Here is a 20,260-nt window from a genome sequence, read left to right as displayed (position 1 = left end):
TATGATTTAAAATGAATATAGAAGGAAGGATTCCAAGAGGAGACAGACTCCACCTGATCTTGGAAAAGAATACCCAGGGTATGGGGAGGTCCTGTCTAGAGACCAAAGACCTAAAGACCAAAATGAAGGTAGAAGAAAGTGAGAAATATGATAGTTAACTCTAGAGCAGAGTGGGGCCCAGTGGGGCTCCTGCACTTACCTCACTTCACCCATAGTCAGACTGCATGGGTGTTAGAAGTTGAAGAATCCTTGGCAGTCAATTAGGTATTTCAGAGAGGAGATAGATTAAAGAATTTGAGGAGAATGTTGGATAAGATGAAAGTGGTAATGGGAATGGTGCTATTTGATTCTAAACTCACGGAGGGAAATGAGGCTATGGGGTTAATGCCTGAAAGTAAGTATGGCTCCACCAGAGTTCAGAATGAAGTCTGCACTATAACTCTGGGAAAGTAATATGCAGACATGGGTACACTCATGTAGTTGGTTATAATGGCCATCAAAGCCAGGACTGTGTCTGGCACGTTGAGAACAGGTATCCGTCCTTCCCGTTGGGGTCGAGTTGATTCTGACTCATAGTGATCCTATAGGACAGAGTAGAACTGCCCCATAGAGTTTCCAAGGAGTGCCTGGTGGATTCAAACTGCTGACCTTTTGGTTAGCAGCTGTAGCACTTAACCACTACATCACCAGGGTTTCTGAGAACAGGTATAGACATTCGATTATGCAGACAGGCTAAGTACTTTTATGAAGATACTTTGAAAGCCAATTGACCTTTGTGGTTGAAAGAGTAAATGCTTATCCTTGGATGTTTCCCAGTAGCTATTTCATATATACAGTCCTTATTTATTCTAAATAATATTGTTATTAATAACAAATAATTGTTATAATTATTTTACCTATTGATTTTGTTCCTTGCTTTAGAAACAGGTATTCTCATTTTTAAGATTAAAAAAGAAGCTTTATTTCCACTAAAATTTAAACATTACAAATTTAAAATCTACAACTTACTCTTTGAAAAATATATCTATTAAAACAACCCAAAAATATTCTTTATATTCCTGATGACTTATATTGTCCTAGTTTCCTAGACTTTAATCTTTGTCCATTACCCATGCTGCTTTCTGAGGTCTTCCTGTTTTTCTCTAACCCTTCTTTCTTTTTTTATAGCAGACCTTTTAAAAGGCATTTTAAAATTTGTTTTATGTTAGGGGAAGAGAAGAAAAAACCTATAGAGGCTTTTCAAAGGTTTTACAGACTTTGAAGTTTAATTTTTTTTATGCCATTCCTCTGAGCTTTTATTTTTATTTTATCATTGAGAGTATTCCCACAGATTTTTCATATATACTGTTTCTTATTGCAGTGGATTTTTTCTGTGGTTGGCAAATTATTTTTAAAAATACAAAATTATAACTGTTTCTAAATATCTTATTTGCCTTTATTAATTTCTTACTTTTTAGTTATATATATACCCAGAATATCATCCTGGCCCAGAGCAGTAAGCCAGTTACCTAGATTCACCCATGCCTATTTGGGGTTTTCTTGGTTTGTTTTGTTTTAAAATGTTAGTCTTTATTTCTAATATCATTCAAATTTTTTTAAAAATGAAAATAAAGGAATCACCCTTTCTTGGCAATTTAAATGTCGTTAGTCTTCAAGTCCCAAGATTTATATTCACTACAAATTTAATCTAAAAGAAAAAAAATTTTTCTTTAAATCACTTATGTCTTTTCCTTTGTCGTATTCCAAATTGAGATGTAGCCAGTTAATTCTCTAGCCTTGAATATACCAGTTAAAATTTTGAAATATTTTTTCTTTTAAAAATGGAAAAATTTCTTGTTTTACCCACTTTACGGGATAAGAGTAGGAAGTTGAAAAAGCATTTAATATGCTATAAAATGCTATATGAATATTAGTGCTATATGTGGTAGGGATTGACAACAGTTTAGAAGATGATTATTCAAGCTTTTAAGTTATTCCTATCCTGGCTGCACAGCATAAGTTGACCTCAGCTATAAAAGTAAGAGTAATATAGCTACCTCTTTAGGTGGTTGTGAGGATTAAATAATACAGTGTGTTGAATGATTAAAAGAATTCGTAAAGCAAGGGACTCAGCAGGAGAGTACAGCTTTCCAGATTGGTTAGATCAAGGGATAGAATTACCAGGATATATAATCTTCAAATTTTTCTTAAAATTTGAATTTTAAGTAATTTTTCTTAAAACTGTAATCTAGTCAAAGCAAAGCAACACAGAGTAGAAGAAAGATGACAAGTCAACCTATAATTGGAATCTTTGCTTCTCCACCCTACTCTTCCCCTCCTGTCCCCTACCTGTTTGTTTTTATTAGATAAGATGACTTTGAACATTGCTAGCATGGTGTTTTTTACTGTTGAAACCAAAGATGACAAACTAAAAGAGACAGCAGTTGGGCAAATGTTTTGACCTAAGGGTGGTATTCTATTCATTTATTTGGTTAGTCAACAAGTGTTTATTAAATGTTGGTTCTGTGTGAGGTACAACCTCTGAGTGCTAAGGCTGTAAAAATGAATCTCTGCCCTCTGGGAACATGCAGTCTATTGAGTGAGAGACAGAGACAAGGAAATAGACAGTTACCGTATAGTATGATAAGTCATCTGATAGAAGTAGACACCAAGTGTTGTGGGAGCACAGACCCAGGTTGTTAGTGAAGGTTTCCTGGAGGAAGTATACCTGGGGTAACCTCTGATGGGTAAATAAGAATAGGGAGTTAGTATTCTAAGAAGATAGAATAATACAGATGTAGGTAAAAGAAGCATGGCTAAAGTGTGGCCTGCAGGAAGTGGGACAGTTGAGGGGGAATCGGGAAAATATTAGTTGAGTATTACCCCAAGACTTGTGAGTAGGAGTTTGTGATGGATTAGAAGGTGGATTGTCAGTGATTTGATTGGTGGTTCACTGATTTTGGATTAATCTCTTTGGATGCCTAAAGCACTCACAGAGTGTAAGATAGAGTTTCTAGAGAGACCTTTTATGTGATAGGATCAAAACTGATGTTCAACATCCTCGTCTTTCCAGGGTGGGGTGTAGGCGCAGCACTGACCCTTATAAGTTACCTAATTCATAGTAGCTGATAATAGGGTAGAACTCATGTTATCTGACTATAAGCCCATTCTTTCTTATTCTCTTTTGCAGGCACCCCAGGATACGTTTCCACACAGGCCTTGTGGATGCCCACCTCTACTGCTTGAAAAAATATGTCGTGGATTTCCTAATGGAAAATAAGTAAGAAAGAGGGAGATAGAGCCAAACCCGCAGTGCTTAACAAGCTACCTTGTGACTTAGTAGTTTTAAACCTTGATGATATTAGGTAACTAGTCTATGTAAATAGCACAGTTGATGCTTACCTTTGTTTTAGAAACAAAACCATGTTATCAGCATATTGTTATTTTGTCTATACCGTGAAGCCTCTTGCTTCAATTTTTAGGGACTGCTGTAATAACCCAGGCAAAATATTTTTGTAAAACTGATAGTAACCCATGATGCCTCTTTCCGCTCAGTTCCAGGCTGTTTTTACCTCCCCCTGCAAAGGTGAGCTCCTCAGCTCTTGTTCCTGTTGTCTCCAAGCAGATGTCCTTCCTCTAGACAATTATCCTATAGATGGGCCCTCACAGCAAAGGGCCAGAGACTTACCCAGAGGAGGAAATAAAAGGAGCAAATTTCCAATTCTGGAATAGAAGCCCAGTCCACTAAGCAAACCTTCATAAATGCAGAGAGACAAAGCTTGATACTTTTTCTGATTTTGCGGAATTGTGGGCCTTAAATACTTCTTAAAGACTGTGTCTGGTAGATCATAGGACTTAGGATGCCAGAGGGAAAACCTCCTTTTGCAGCTGGTCTCAAGGAAGTTTAATAGGAGATGTAACCAGAGGCCTCAGGGGAACAGGTAGGAAGAGATTTAATAATTGCACGGTTAAAAGAGGAATATCTTTTCTCCCCTGATGACTGCTCAATAAGTTCCTGTCTGGAATAGTACTGGTGAGTGGGAAAGCAGGTGGGCTGGGTACCACAATAGCAAACTCGCTCAGACCAGCTGAGGAAGGGAGCCTGAGGACCTGAGTTTAAATGCTAGCTCTGCCCTTGGCTGATGGACTTAGATATATACAGGAATATTAAGGAGAAGGAGGAGTATTCCTCTGTGCCAAGTTGATATTTCTTGCAGATCTAACCCCCATGACATACGATAAACACCAGTGGGGAAGGTCCGCGTACAGCTAATGACAAAATGAATCATTTGGATTCCCAGAAGGCTTTCCCAAGTATTGTTTCTTTGTTTTCCCTCCCCAGGGCACTCTTGCCCTGCTCCCCTCTGATGTATCCTGGTTTTTTCATTCAATCAATAGATATTTATTAACCACCTATAATAAGCCAAACATTTTGCTAAATCAGTGGTAGAATTGTGGAGATTGTGGAGACGTTGCTTTTTAGATAGCAGGAAGACTTACTGCTAAGATTTAAAGAGTAATCCAGGACCTGTTTTTCAGTTGCCAGGCTAGGCTGTACATATTCCAAAAATGAAGTGAACTCTTGGCCATTGAAGGGTTTATTTTTACTCCCAAATGAAAACAAAGCCATATGAAGTAGACCCTGACCTTGATATGCTAGGAAGGAATACAACAGTGGTAGAGATTGTGACTGTTTTTTAACAACTTACTATGGAAATTTTCAAAATTTTGGAAGACAGAGAAGTTGAGAAAATAAAATAATGAACTCCCATGTATCCATCACACAGGTTCAGCAGTTTATCAACTCATGATCAGTCTTGTTGCATATATACTCCCACCCATCTCCCTACTGTCACCCCCAGATTATTTTAAAGCAAGTCATAATCATATAATTTCATCAGTAAATATTTCAGTCTGTATCTCTAAAAGATAAAGAGTTGTTTTGCCTTGTTTTGTTTTTCTTAAACAAGCCCAAATACCATTAACAGACCTAAAAAACAAAACAAACAAACCATCAAATGGGATTGTGACTTTTGGTGTCTGGATAGCAAGCAGTTTTGCACCAAAACTAGGTTCAGCCTGGCTGCTACAGCTCCTTTGTAGCTAATTTTGCCACCACCACCTAGTTCCCACACCTGGCAGGTATAGTGCAATGTTATGCGCCTTGAGGGCGAGCCTGAAGTTGGTGAGATAAACCTCTGATTCCTGGCCAGCAGCTCTGCCAAGGGGCACTTTCCCACAGTCTGCTGCAATAGAGAATGACATAGAGTCATCAGCCCAAGATGCCTCGCCATCTCAAGATCTTTAAAGAGACCCTCCTTCCTCCTCCCATGCCCTCTTCACCTCTCAGTGTTCTTGGGATTAAAGGGCATATGTTAAAAATTGATAAATTCCAGTATATATTGTCCTTAAGGCATGTTGTTCCTCCTACTTTTACAATCCAAGCCTCAGGAAGCTGATCTTTTAATAGGTCTAGAGCCCAGGTATTGGCCCAGCTCTTTACTTTCTCCCAGGCTGGCACTGACTCTATAAGGGACTCAAGCAATCTGTCAGCTTGCTGAGCTAAAGCCTTAGAAAACAGGCAGTTTATAGCACTATTAATCCTGATTTCCTTTTAGCATTGTTGTTGTTGTTAGGTGCTGTCAAGTTGGTACTGATTCATAGTGACTCTTTGTACAACAGAATGAAACACTGCCAGGTCCTGTGCCATGCCAACAACTGTTGTTGTGCTTGAGCCCATTGTTACAGCCACTGTGTCAATCTATCTCATTAAGGGTCTTCCTCTTTTTCGTTGACCCTGTACTTTACCAAGCATGATGTCCTCCTCCAGGGACCGATCTTTCCTGACAACATGTCCAAAATATGTAAGACATAGTCTGGCCATCCTCGCTTCTAAGGAGCATTCTGGTTGTACTTCTTCCAAGACAGATTTGGCTGTTCTTTTGGCAGTCTGTGGTATATTCAGTACTCATCACCAGCACCACAATTCAGAGGCATCAGTTGTTCTGTCTTCCTTGTTTATTGTCCCGCTTTTGCCTGCATGTGATGCAGTTGAAAATACCGTGGCTTAGGTCAGGTGCAGCTCAGTCTTCAAGGTGACATCTTTGCTTTTCAATACTTTATAGAGGTCTTTTGCAGCAGATTTGCCCAGTGCAATGTGACCTTTGATTTCTTGACTGCTGCTTCCATAGATGTTGATTGTGGAGCCAAGTAAAATGAAATCCTTGACAACTTCAATCTTCTCTCAGTTTATCATGATGTGGCTTATTGGTCCAGTTGTAAGGATTTTTGTTTTCTTTATGTTGAGGTTTAATCTATACTGAAGGCTGTGGTCTTTGATCTTCATCAGTGAGTACTTCAAGTCCTCTTCACTTTCAGCTAGAATGGTTGTATCATCTGCATAGCGCAGGTTGTGTATGAGTCTTCCACCAATCCTGATGCCCCATTCTTCTTATAGTCCAGCTTCTCGGATTGTTTGCTCAGCATACAGACTGAATAGGTATAGTGAAAGGACAAAACCCTCACGCACACCTTTCCTGAACTTAAACCACGCAGTATCCCCTTGTTCTGTCAGAACAACTGCCTCTTGATCTATGTAAAGGTTCGTCATGAGCACAGTTAAGTGTTCTGGGATTCCTATTCTTCACAGTGTTATCCATAGTTTGGTATGATCCACACGCTGAAATGCGTTTGCATAGTCAATAAAACACAGGTAAACATCCTTCTGGTATTCTCTGCTTTCAGCCAAGATCCATCTGACATCAACAATGATATCCTTGGTTCCACATCCTCTTCTGAATCCGACCTGAATTTCTGGCAGTTCCATGTTGATATACTGCTGCAGCAGCTTTCGAAGACCTTCAGCAAAATTTTACTTGCATGTGATATTAATGATATTGTTCAATAATTTCCTCATTTGATTGGATCACCTTTCTTGGGAATAGGCATAAATATGGATCTTTTCCAGTTGGTTGGCCAGGTAGCTGTCTTCCAAATGTCTTGGCACAGACAAGTGAGCACCTGCAGCACTGTACCCATTTGTTGAAACCTCTCAGTTGATATTCCTTCAGTTCTCGGAGCCTTGTTTTTCGCCAGTGCCTTCACTGTAGCTTGGACTTCTTCCTTCAGTACCATCGGTTCCTGATCATATGCTACCTCTTGAAGTGGTTGAACATCGACCAGTTCTTTTTGGTATAATGACTCTGTGTATTCCTTCCACCTTCTGTATCGGTTAATATTTTCCCCATAGAATCCTTCACTATTGCAAGTCGAGGCTTGAATGTTTTCTTCAGTTCTTTCAGCTTGAGAAATGCTGAACGTGTTCTTCCCTTTTAGCATAGAAACTTTTCTTAAAAATAAAGTTGCCATTGAGTTGATTCCAATTCATGGCAATCCCATGTGTGTCAGAGTAGAACTGTACTCCATAAGGTTCTCAATGGCTGATTTTTCAGAAATAGTTTGCCAGGCCTTTCTTCTGAGGCATGTTTTGGTTGGCAGGAGCACGTTAACTGTTTGCATCATCAGAAAAAACGAGTTGCCATCAAGTTGATTCCAACTTACGGCAACCAGTGTGTTTCAGAGTAGAACTGTACTCCTTAGGGTTTTCAGTGATTGTGATCTATCAGAAGTATATTACCAGGACTTTCTTCTGAGGTGCCTCTGGATGAATTTGAACCGCCAACCTTTTGGTTATTATTCGAGCACTTAACTGTTTGTACCACCCAGGGACTCTTTAAGAGATTTAGAGGCGATTAATCTTCTTAACATTTTAGAAAGAATTGAAGCTGGGTATTTCCTTCTTGTCCAGAAGAATCTAAGGTTACAGTTAACTTCTTGTGGTGTTAGAACCTGATGCTCCTATGCAGGATGTATAGTACTGGGGTTTGGCCTTCAGAGCAGGGAGAGAGAGAAAAGAAAATTACCTCTAATTTAGTACCAACCATGTGCCAGGTACTATTCTGTGTAATTTTCACACATTAGTTCATTCATTCCTTAAAATAGTTCTCTCATTTAGGTGTTATCCTCATATTATAAAGAGGAAAATAAGACTCAAAGTCATTTGCTCAAGGTGATATAGTCAGAGCCCCCAATAAAATCAGTTACGGTTTGTTATGGATTGAATTGTGTCCCCCAAAAATGTGTGTCAATTTAGCTAGGCTGTGATGCCCAGCGTTGTATGATTTGTCCTATGTGTTGTAAATCCTAACCTCTATGATGTTAATGTGGCAGGATTAGAGGCAGTTATGCTAATGAGGCAGGACTCAATCTACAGGATTAGGTTGTATCTTGACTCAATCTCTTTTGAAATACAAAACAGAGAATTGAGCAGAGAGGAGAGGGACCTCCTACCACCAAGAAATAAGAGCTGGGAGTGGAGCGTGTCCCTTAGACTCAGGGTCCCTGTGCTGAGAAACTCCTAGACCCAGGGGAAGATTGATGACAAGGACCATCCCCCATAGCCTACAGAGAAAAAAGCCTTCCCCTGGAGCTGGAGTCCTGAATTTGAACTTCTAGCCTTCTAGGCTGTGAGAGAATAAATTTCTCTTTGTTAAAGTCACCCACTTGTAGTATTTCTGTTACAGCAGCACTAGATGACTAAAACACTGTTGATATCCACCACAGATATCAGAGATCTCTCTATTACAGACACACATACACATGCACACAACCCTGGAGGATAGAGCAGCCACAGCTTCTTGGCCTCAGCTACTTAGGGTTGCAGAGGATTATGGCTGGTCCCCACAAAATGAAGTCAGGAGTTGAGGATAGGCAGCCATCCTGCAAGGTCAGAATTAGGATGATAATTAAAGCCACATGCTAGATGAGGTCATAGTCTAGCTAGATAGCCATGAGTAAGCATAGAAAACCAGAGCGAAGATAAGAAGCAAAGATGAGGGACCATGTAGTGTTGTAAGAGATAGGCAATAGCCTTGGTTCCTTACTATTCTGTTCAGGCATCCATGTGACTTGGCTGTACTTGGTTTCCTGTCCTTAGAGATTACATGATATGACCTTTACTCAAATAACAGAACAAAATTAAGCCAAAAGCACACAGCTTACAAGCCTTCTCACAGGGGCTATAATGTGATGACTGAACACTGAGATCTGAAGATGTAGGTGCTGCCAAGATTAAATCAGAGATAGTCCCCTTTGAACTTCCTTGTTACATTCATTTTGATCTCTAGAACTTCTTCAGGAAAACTTCTGGAACTCGCTAGCTGCTGGGGAAGGAATGACATTCTAGCAGCCCGTTGTACTGACTTACACATACAGATGAGTCCCCCGGTTGAGAACTAGCTTGAACCATCGAAGGAGGCATGGGCCATAGTATAGCAGGAAAGAGAACTTTTCTAAAAAAGATTTAAAAACTGGCATAATATTTATAAATAAAGCACTCCTACAAAGGAGTATCATGGAACCAGAAAAGAAGGGATGTGTTTAGTTTGGTGAGGTTTTAAAAATAATCTCTCTGTAAGTATAATGCCTAATTGGCATCCTTTCCATCTTTCTTCCTTTCCTGGCAAATTCCTAAATATCCATTAAAACTTCCCAGATGTTACCCCTTGAAGGAAGCTTTCTCTAATTTTTTTTTTCCCTTCATCTCCACTTAGATTAGGTTCACTTGCTCTGTGCTACCATAACACTGTGTACTTACCTTCATCAGGCATAATAAATTAATCATTCCTTTTTCTGATCTTGTATAATCTTCAGTTAATACATGCCTGTCTTTTCTACTTGTTTGAACTCCTTGAGGACAGAAACCACCTCTGATTCATCTAGTGATATTCAGTAGATGCTCAATAAATATAAAGGCACCCAAACTGTCAACTTCATGAGGGCACAGATTTGCCTGTTTTGTTTCACTGTTATATCCCCACTGTTTAGAACAATGCCTGGCACAATTTAGGTACTCAGTAAGTAAACTCGAGTGAATAAAATGTTTATTGATTTGACCTAAGCCTAAGCCTTCTTTCCAGCCAGGAAGATCTGGACATGTTTTTCTTTCTCAACCATGTGCATCAACATTTAAATGTTATTCTTATAGAAAGTTTCACTATTTCGCCAAGAAGGAAAAAGGATATCACAGAATACATTATACCAAATAGCTACCTTTCAAATCAGTAGTTTTTAATCTAAGATAATTTTCTGTTTACTGTAATTTTTTTTTTATACTAGATTATATCTATTTTCTTTGAAGGCATAGAAAGGAGAAAAAAAAGCATGAGAACAAAACATAGGGAAAGTTCAGCAATCACCTCTTCTTCACAATTAGAGCTCTGCTGAGAGAAGAAGCAAAAACCCGAGTCTGCAAAGCAAGGAAAGCTGCTCTATAGACTTGAGTTTTATGCCCTATAAAAGTAGATTTACTCATCTACCTCCTTTCTAACTAATATTTTAAAGGGCTGAGTTGAGGTGAAAGACACTTGTTCTTGTGTGCTGTGGAGTCAGTTCCGACTCATGACTCTATAGGACAGAGTAGAACTGCCCCACAGGGTTTCCTAGGCTTTAATCTTTACAGGAGCACGTAGCCAGGTCTTTTCTCCCATAGAGCCACTGGTGGGTTTGAACCACCAACCTTTCGGTTAGCAGCCAAGCGCTTAACCATTGCACCACCAGGGCTCCTTGGAAGACATTTAGAGGATTTTAACTATCTTTCGATTTGCTTACAAAGATAGAAAAGCCAGAATGCAAAAATAGCCAAAATGTTCCCTTTGCTGCCGATTTCACTTTTAGGCCCCCCCAGGAAGCTTGTGGCCACAAAGAGGGCCTGATCACCAATCAAGGAAAAGTACTGAAAATGGCAGATTTAAGTAGAACTAATAATCGTGTATTTTTCTCAAACGTTAGATCTTTAATGCTAGCAATATTAATAATAAAGAAACCTATTTAGAATTCATTACATTTCCAGATCAGGAAAACCCTACTTTCTATAGCTAAGAATCAGCTGAAGAAATTATTGCTAACTGTCTGGCCTTGAGGGATAATATTCAATCCTTTAATGATTAGTTTTTTCAAATAAACACTTACTTAGTACTGACTAAATAATAAATGAATGTTTATTGGGAGACAGTAAGCAGAGAATTATAAATCTTGTATAAAGTGCTGTGGTTGAAGTAAGCACAGGATACTAGTAAATATGATATAGTAGAAAGAGTCATGGACTTTGGAGGCAGATGTAAAGTAAATTTCAGTTGTGCCAGTTATAAAAGCTGTAGAACCTTAGGCAAAATAATTAACCTCTCTAAGCCTTGATTTCCTCACATATTAATTAAGGACAGTAATACCTACCATGAGGAGGACTGCTATAAGAATTTCAGATAATATATATTAATTTCCTAGCATAGTATCTCACACATGATATGGATTCTAAAACAGTACATGTAATTGTCCTTACAATGGGAGCTTAGAAGCCTACAAGTGTCATGAAAGGCTTCCCAGAAGAAATTATATTTGCGAGAGTTCTAATGACTCGAATTTTCACGAAGTGAACGCATTCTTGTAACTACTATTTAAAGACTCCACTAGACTAAGCCCAGGACAGCTATATGGTACCCAACTACCACCACTGACTGCTCTGACAGGGATCACAATAGAGGGTCCCAAACAGAGCTGGAGAAGAATGTAGAACAAAATTCAAACTCAAAAAAAAATTTTTAAAAGAGCAGACTTACTGGTGTGACAGAGACTAAAGAAACCCCAAGAGTATGGTCCCTGGATACCCTTATAACTCAGTAACGAAGTCACTCCTGAGGTTTACCTTTCATCCAAAGATTAGGTAGGCCCATAAGATAAAACGAGACTAAATGGGCACACCAGCCCCAGGGGCAAGGCTGAGAAGGCAGAAAGGGACAGGAAAGCTGGTAATGGAAAACCCAAGGTCGAGAAGGAGAGAGTGTTGACATGTCATGGGGTTGGCAACCAATGTCACAAAACAATATGTGTATTAATTATTTAATGAGAAGCTAGTTTGCTCTGTAAATCTTCATCTAAAATACAATAAAGAAAAAAAAGTAGAATGCTACTAAAATTCCAGAAGCTTCCCTCATGCTGCCTCCCAGTCACTAACCAGCCCCCAACACACACACAAAGGTAACCCCTATCCTGAGCATTAAATAAGTTTAAGGAGATAGGAGCAGATTTGTACTCCAGAAAGATCCCTGTGTCTACAAAGCAGAGGATGGATTGAAGGAAAAAGAGACATGATCAAATTATACTTTAGAAACTATATTTTAGAAGCTCGAAGGGAGAGAGACCTATAGGAATCTAGGCAAATGATAATGGTGGCCCTGACTAGGTGATGGCAGTAGAGATGGAGAAGACTTGGTAGTTTCGAGATATTTAGGGAATAGAATTAGCGGCATTTGGTGGTTGTTGCATGTGAGGGATGGAGGAAGAAGGAGGAGTCAGGGGAGATTACCGGATTTCTATCTTGGGTGACTAAATATGGATCTTTATATCACTAAGCAAGATAATTAATGTGGTGGGGAGGTGTTGGAACAAAGATGATGAGTTCAGTTTTAGACATTGAGTCTGAGGTACCTGTGGGTCATCTAAATGTTGAGGTCCATCAGACAGTTGAAAATATGAGACTAAAGTCAAGGAGAGAGGTCTTGGCTCTAAGCCTAGATTTGGGAATCATCGGCATTAAAGCCACAAAGTGGAAGACCTGTCTCAGGAAGATAAATAGCATGAGAAAAAGCATAAGTAAAAAAAATTCTGAAAAGTACCATATATTTTAGGGAAATCAAAGCAGAGGTATCAGATATAGGAAGAGAGAGGAGAAAGTAAAGGAAGAAGGCAAAAGAAATGGCCGATGACTATGAAATTTGGAAAATTTAAAAAAAAATACAAAGAAGAAAATATTACCCGTAATTCTTCTACTGTAACTATTCTGAACATTGAGCATAATGTTTTTACAGAAATGGAATTACAGGGTGAACTAATATGAACACCTTTAAAGTTCTTGCTATGTATTGCCAATTACTTTGCAGAAAAGATTTTACCAGTTCACACTCCTCCCCTCCCCCCTTTATGAGAGTTACTGTCTCAAAGCATGCTTGTCAGTAATGAGATTTTTCTTTAATCTTCTAACATGATTTGTGGGGGTGGGTGCATCTTGTTTTGATTTTTATTTCTTTGAAAATATGTTCATATGTTTTTTGACCATTTATATCTATATCTATTAAGGATATGAATCCATTGTCCTATTTGTAACAATTATTTTGTATTTTTAATTTGGTGAGTTTTTTTTGCTTGTTTTCTTACAGCTAGTTGTCAAATCTATTGTTTTCCTTTTTGATTTCTTGAGAGGAGTTTAGGATTTCATAAGATGAGGCAGATGTTTCTGGGAAACATGTATATAAGAGGGAAGGAAGAAAGTGAGGTTGGCCAGACTCAGGCCCAAGGTCAGGATGTTCACAACGGTTCACAGTGGTCTGTTCCACATTCTTGGCACAGCTTTGAGCTGCCTCTGCTTTGACTAGGAAGCGAGAATAATTGGGTCTCCATTATGCTGCTAAACCAAATGCATTGTGGGAATTGACCTAATGCTGAGCACCGGCAGAGAGACCTGGCAGAACTGCCTCATATCCTGTATTTAGATCACTGTCTGATCTCCTTGAGGGCACTGCCTGAGGGGGCTGTGTGCCAAGGCTTGTTTGCATGACTCTTGCAGTGACAGTTCTTTTTGGTCCATAATGTAAATATTATGGCCCTGAACTCCCCCAGCTGTCCATGCTTTGTCACTTCCTCAAAGGGAACTGTCTTGTTTTCCATGGAACATTTGCTACCCACACTGGTTTGGTGCTTTAAAAGGAGAGAAAAAGAGCTAAGAGTCAATGTTGTTTCATTCTTTGTATTCATATGGAAATTTTTCATCTCCATCAAAGGATCAGGAGAAAAATCACATTGAAATTCAATACAAGAGCTCCTGGCTTACAAAGAATTTTTCAAAGATGTTTGACTTGATCTTTTAAAAATGACAAAAACAATGAACCGTGCAGCTCCAGGGTTGATAATTAATTTTGCTTACCCTCTTCAGCCTCTGTCTTGCTTTCCTACCTATACCCCATCTGTGTGGTCCTCTGTCAGCATGCAGAGCTGTGAATGAGGAGTGGGGGAGAGGTGGGAAGTGCGCAGCAGCAGTCAGGTTTATGCTGCCTATATATAACCCCTCTCTCAGGCCTCATTATCTTATCTCTCAGAGTCTTGTCATTGGTCTTCCTGTCTTCACCTTCCTTATACCAGGCCTTCTACACTGCTACCAAAACCAAACCCGTTGCTGTCGAGTCGATTCCGACTCATAGCGATCCTATAGGACAGAGTAGAACTGCCCCATACGGTTTCCAAGGATCACCTGATGGATTCGAACTGCCGACCTTTTGGTCAGCAGCCATAGTTCTTAACTACTATGCTACCAGGGTTTCCCACTGCTACCAAAGTTACCTTAAATCCATTGCTGTCAAGTCAATTCCAACTCACAGTGACCCTATAGGACAGAATAAAACTGCCCCATAGGATTTCTAAAGCTGTAATCTTTATGGGAGTGAACCGCCACATCTTTCTCCTGTAGACCAGCTGGTGGGTTCAAACTGATGACTTTTCAGTTAGCAGCCAAGTACTTAACCACTGCACCACCAGGGCTCCTAGTAGAGTTATCTTCCTAAGAAATAAAACTCATCATGTCACTTTTCTGCTTAAAAACTACCACCGGCTTTTCAGTCCAGGCTCTCTAGACTGTCACTGAAAAAAAAATAAAAATCACTGAAGGCTTCAATAACCTGGTTCCCTTGCCTACCTCATCAGCCTCATCTCCTCTGCCCTTTCTCATTAAACCCATACCAGTATACTCTCCCCTGGATTTTGAATTCCTTAAAGTCAGAAACAGTGTATTTTCAAAGTTTAACAGAGTAACTGGCATATAATAAATGCTTGCTAAATGGTAAATAAATTAATGAGTGATTTAAAATTCCAACATGATCACAGTGTGAGAAAGAGAAAACTGAAAATCATGTGTAAGTCTCCTACTCCTCTGTGCTTTCATTTCCTTTGCTATGTATAAATCACAGTATAGTTATTGCTCTAAGGATAGAAACTCTTTCTTCTTCCCCTGTTACAGATTCCTGGTCACTTAGTAAGTCCCAGTGTTCTTTCCCAGTACCCACTAGGAAGCACTATGCCTCATGAGACCCAAGAAGGCCAAATGAAGAAGCACTCCAAATCTCTTGACCAAGGTTACTTAAAACTTGTATCTAAGTGACATAAAAATAGTGTAGCATTTTTTGCCTTCTGGGAGTTCTTCTATGCATTGATCTTTGATCTGAACTTCTGTAAGAGCTGGCCTAGACTGATCTTATTACATGAAAGTAAATTGAATTATAACAACAAAAGGACAAACAATCCAATTAAAAAATGGGCAGAGGAACTCTTCAGACATGGATTGGACTGGACAATGGGTTGGAGAGGGATGCTGGTGAGGAGTGAGTGTCTTGGATCAGGTGGACACTTGAGACTATGTTGGCATCTCCTGCCTGAAGGGGAGATGAGAGGGTGGAGGGGGTTAGAAGCTGGTGAAATGGACACAAAAAGAAAGAGTGGAGGGAGAGAGCGGGCTGTCTCCTTAGGGGGAGAGTAATTGGGAGTGTGTAGCAAGGTGTATATGGGTTTTTGTGTGAGAGACTGACTTGATTTGTAAACTTTCACTTAAAGCACAATAAAAATTGTTAAAAAAAAAAAATGTGTTGAAAAGCAAAAACGTCACCTTGAAGACTAAGATGTGCCTGACCCAAGCCGCAGTGTTTTTAATTGCCTCATATTCATGTGAAAGCTGGCCAATGAATAAAGAAGACCAAAGAAGAATTGACACCTTTGAAATATGGTGTTGGCGAAAAATATTGAAAATACCATGGACTGTGAAAAGAACAAACAAATCTGTCTTGGAAGAAGCACAGCCAGAATGTTCCTTAGATGCACAGATGGGGAGACTGCATCTCACATACTTTGGACATGTTATCAGCAGGAATCAGTCCCTGGAGAAGGACATTATGCTTGGTAAAGTAGAGAGCCATTGAAGAAGAAGAAGACCCTCAACAAGATAGATTGACACAGTAGCTGCAACAATGGGCTTGAGCATAAAAAGCATTGTGAGGATGACACAGGACCGGGTGCTGTTTCGTTCTGTTGTACTTAGATCACTGTGAGCTGGAGCTCACTCGATGGCATCTAACAACAACAACAACAACATTGTGAGTTTGATGTGCTAGGTTTTTTTTTTTCCCCAGCACAGATTAATATAAAAGCATAACTATTAATATTCATTTCATGTACCACCTAAAATTATTTCACATCTGCTGCTTTGGAAAACATTGATTCAATAGAAAAAAAGCCCTGGGCTTTGAAACGAGGAAAAAAAAAAAATGGTCAAAGGACATGAACAGACACTTCATCAAAGAAGACATGCAGGTGGCTAACAGACACATGAAGAGATGCTCTTGATCATTAGCCGGCAGAGAGATGCAAATCAAAATTACAATGAGATACCATCTCACCCCAGCAATAATGGTACCAATCAAAAAAATAGAAAACAAATGCTGGCAGGGATGTGAGGAGATTGGAACTTTTATACACTGCTGGTAGGACTGTAAAATGGAATATCCACTGTGGAAAATGGTATGGCACTTTCTTAAAAAGCTAGAAATAGAAATACCATATGATCCGGCAATCCCACTCCTAAGTATATATCATAGAGAAATAAGAGCCATGACATCAACAGACATGCACACTCATGTTCATTGCAGCATTATTCACAATAAAAAAAAAAGATGGAAACAACCCAAATGTCCAAAAACAGATGAATGGATAAACAGATTGTGGTACATACATACCATGAAATATTACATAATGATAAAGAATAATGATGAATCTGTGAAACATCTCACAACATGGATGAATCTGGAAGACATTATGCTAAGTGAAATAAGTCAGTCACAAAGGACAAATATTATACGAGACCACTGTTACAAAAAGTCAAGACTATGTTTACAGACAGGGAGAAACATTTTTTGATGGTTACCAGGGATAGGAGGAGGAGGGAAGGAGAATCACCAAATAGAAAGTAGACATGTTAATTCTGGTGAAGGGAAAGGCAATACACAAAATGGGGGAACATCACCAAAGCAAAGGAAGACACTGAGAGAAACACAAGAATATAAGACAACTACAGTAAATACTGTAACATATGTAATCCTGCAACAATAGTAATAAACAATTCGTGAGGGGATACATAAGTAGATATGTGTGCTAAATGGGTGTGGGAGGTCATGTGGGAGCACACCAAAGTACATATATAGGTATGGTTGTGGGTATGTCTACGTACATATTCGTGTGTACTACATGTATATTGATATATATAATAGAGCCCACAGGGGGCACAGTCATAGAAATATCCTAGACATAACCAAACACTTCTTGAGACTGAGTAACTGGGCTTGAGGGCTAAGGACCATAATCTCAGGAGACATCTAGGTCAACTGACACAGTTCATAAAGACAACTTTCTACATCCAACTTTGGTGAGTAATGTCTGAAGTCTTAAAAGCTTGTGAGTGGCCATCTAAGATACAACTATTTGTCTCTTCCCGTCTAGGGCAAAGGAGAGTGAAGAAAACCAAAGACTCAAGGAAGTGATTAGTCCAAAGGACTAATGGCCCATATAAACTACAGCCTCCTCTAGCCTGAAGCCGGAAGAATTAGATGGTGCCCAGCCATCACCACCTACCGCTCTGACCAGGAACACGATAGAAGGTTCCAGTTAGGATGGGTGAAAAATGTAGAACAAAATTCAAATTCATAAAAAAAAAGACCAAACTTACCGATCTGATAGAGACTGGAGAAACCACCAAGACTATTGCCCTAAGACACCCTTCAAACTTGGAACTGAAGCTGCTCGCTTTCAGTCAAATAACGGACTGGCCTATAAACTAAACAATAACACCCTTGAAGGATGTGTTCCATAAAACAATCAACTATACGAGACCAAAAGGGCAACATTTGCCCAAAAGGAAGATGAGAAGACAGGGAGGGGCAGGGACACAGGTTGATGGAAAACAGGGAACCCAGGGTTTATTTATTTATTATATTATATTTATTTTTTAGTTTTAAAATTTCTTATATGTTTTATTTTTTAATTTTATATTTATTATATATTCTTATTTTTAATATTTATTTTTTAATTATATAAATTTTAAATAAAATATATAATTTACATATATTATTGTATGTAGCAAATATTACAAAAATTGAAAAATATTTAAAGATTCAGTTAAGACCTACAGCTAAAACAAAGGGGTCTGTTCTTACTTCCCAGCCCCATTCCACTTGTTTGCATTTCGCATTCTGTGTTCATGCATTTCCTTCAATTTACTTAATAATATTCTTGTAATTGGAGTATACATATTCCCTCAATAAAGTATGGGTTTCTTTCTCCAAGTAGATCATCCTATGATGGGACAAATAACATACATTCCCCCCTCACTGTCCTCTCCCTCCCTAATCTCTTAAGACAGACTTGCTCCAATTATGAAGTAACTGAGAGCAACAAGAGGCCAAGAGGCTTTCTGGGGGCAACCTCATGGATAAAAGTCCTGCTTTCAACTCCTGACACCTGAGAGCTACCTACTTATTCCTCTGGGCCCAGGGCTGATGACCCTGCATCACTCCGTGCTCACCAGCACGTAGGCCAAGTATATGAGCAATTTGCTGCCCTTTCATTTTGAATAACATCAGAGACCTTTGGATTTTGATGCTCCATCAGTGGAGAAACCATAAGCAGAACTGTCTTGATTTGCCTCAGGCACCTGGGGAAAGGGTCTGCCATTCCCAATCTTAACTAAGTGAGGAAATTCTGGCAGCTCTTTTCTGCATATTTTACCCCAGTTGGGTAAATCTTATCACTGTTTTATCTTTAGTTACTATATGATAATCAAAGGTTTGTAGCAAACATGGTTAAAATTAAATGATCAAACTGTTTAACAGTTGTCACTAAATTACACTGTAGTCACAAGCCTTTACCTTTTTTTTTAAAGTGCAGACTATAAAAGTAAGGAAGGAAGGAAAATCACAGCTTTCTTCAAAAGACCAGAGCATTCTGCCTTCTCATGGGTTATTGCCAATTACAATAGTCAAGACACCATGGTAAGACACATACGTACATGTACACAAACATATACACCATGTTGATGGAATTTTGTGAAAGACTACTTTCTCCCTAGACCAGAGGAATGGAGGGGTTCTCAGCTTGGGTGCACTATCCTTCCACCCCAGCCTAAAGCTAATAAAGAGTGCTTGGATCCTCTACTTCTCCAGAGCTGTCAAATCTGTGCCACTTTTGATCTCTGCCCAATCTCTGGGTGTCATGATGGATGGGAATTTGACTTTCCCCTGAATGCACAGAGCTTTTGATCCCAATAAGATCCAGACAGGTTTCTCACATTTGGCCACTTTTTCTTCGTAGGTCAATCACTTCCATCCGGAGTGAACTGATTCCGTACCTAGTGAGAAAACAGTTCTCCTCATCTTCCTCACAACAGGGACAAGAAGAAAAAGAAGAAGATCTAAAGAAAAAAGAGCCGAAGTCCTTAGGTCAGTGCTTGAGTTGGTGCAGTCGGAGGGCCAGAGGTAACAGTGCCTCTGGAGAGGGTGGCTGGGTAACTTAGCCCACCCCAAGATACCTGTCACAAGGCAGCAGACTCATGTCTACCCTACAGGACAGAGACTAGCTGCCCCCACTCCCTAAGTTCTAGGTAAGCTTGCTTGCTCAAGCAGATCCTGTCACTGTGTTCTTCAAGAACAGGGTACTCTTGCCTCCAGCCCTGGTCTCTGGTTCACAGCACTGGTTTGACTAGCGTTCCTCACTAGAACATTTTGAATTTAAACTCTGTCTGCCACTTGTCCGTTCTCCTGTTCTTCAGGCTCTAGGAAGCCCCACTCCTGGGGAAGGAAGGTGAAAGAGTAAACAGTTACAGTCCAACTCGAAGCCAACCAGACTGTGTCCACTCCAGGATGTAGGGGCGAGGTCTGTCTTGTTAGCTGTCATATCCCTAGCCCCTGCCCCTCTTCTTGCTCATAGTAGATGTTCCAAAAAATATTTATTAAGTGAGTGAGTACAGGCATGATTAAAAACCACAGGATTTGGTATTAGACAGGCCTGGGTTTGTCTAATCTTACTCTGCCTCTTATTAGCTGTAACTTGGTAGAGAGTCAGCAAAAAAGAGGAAGACCCTCAA

General features: G+C 39.5%; 1 protein-coding gene across 1 annotated transcript in view; it reads left to right on the top strand.

Moving 5' to 3' along the window:
- Positions 1-20,260, top strand: part of EIF2B3 (eukaryotic translation initiation factor 2B subunit gamma) — a 169,566-nt gene that overhangs the window by 121,247 nt on the left and 28,059 nt on the right. Inside the window, exons 6-7 of the mRNA XM_003415359.4 lie at positions 3,170-3,259; positions 19,489-19,616. Of these exons, the coding sequence (XP_003415407.1) occupies positions 3,170-3,259; positions 19,489-19,616 (218 nt within the window). The remainder of the gene's footprint in view (positions 1-3,169; positions 3,260-19,488; positions 19,617-20,260) is intronic.

This window comes from Loxodonta africana, chromosome 3 (genome assembly GCF_030014295.1).
Source record: "Loxodonta africana isolate mLoxAfr1 chromosome 3, mLoxAfr1.hap2, whole genome shotgun sequence".
NCBI lineage: Eukaryota > Metazoa > Chordata > Mammalia > Proboscidea > Elephantidae > Loxodonta > Loxodonta africana.
The sequence above is the reverse complement of the archived record's forward strand: the minus strand, read 5'-3'. Positions and strand labels throughout refer to the sequence as shown.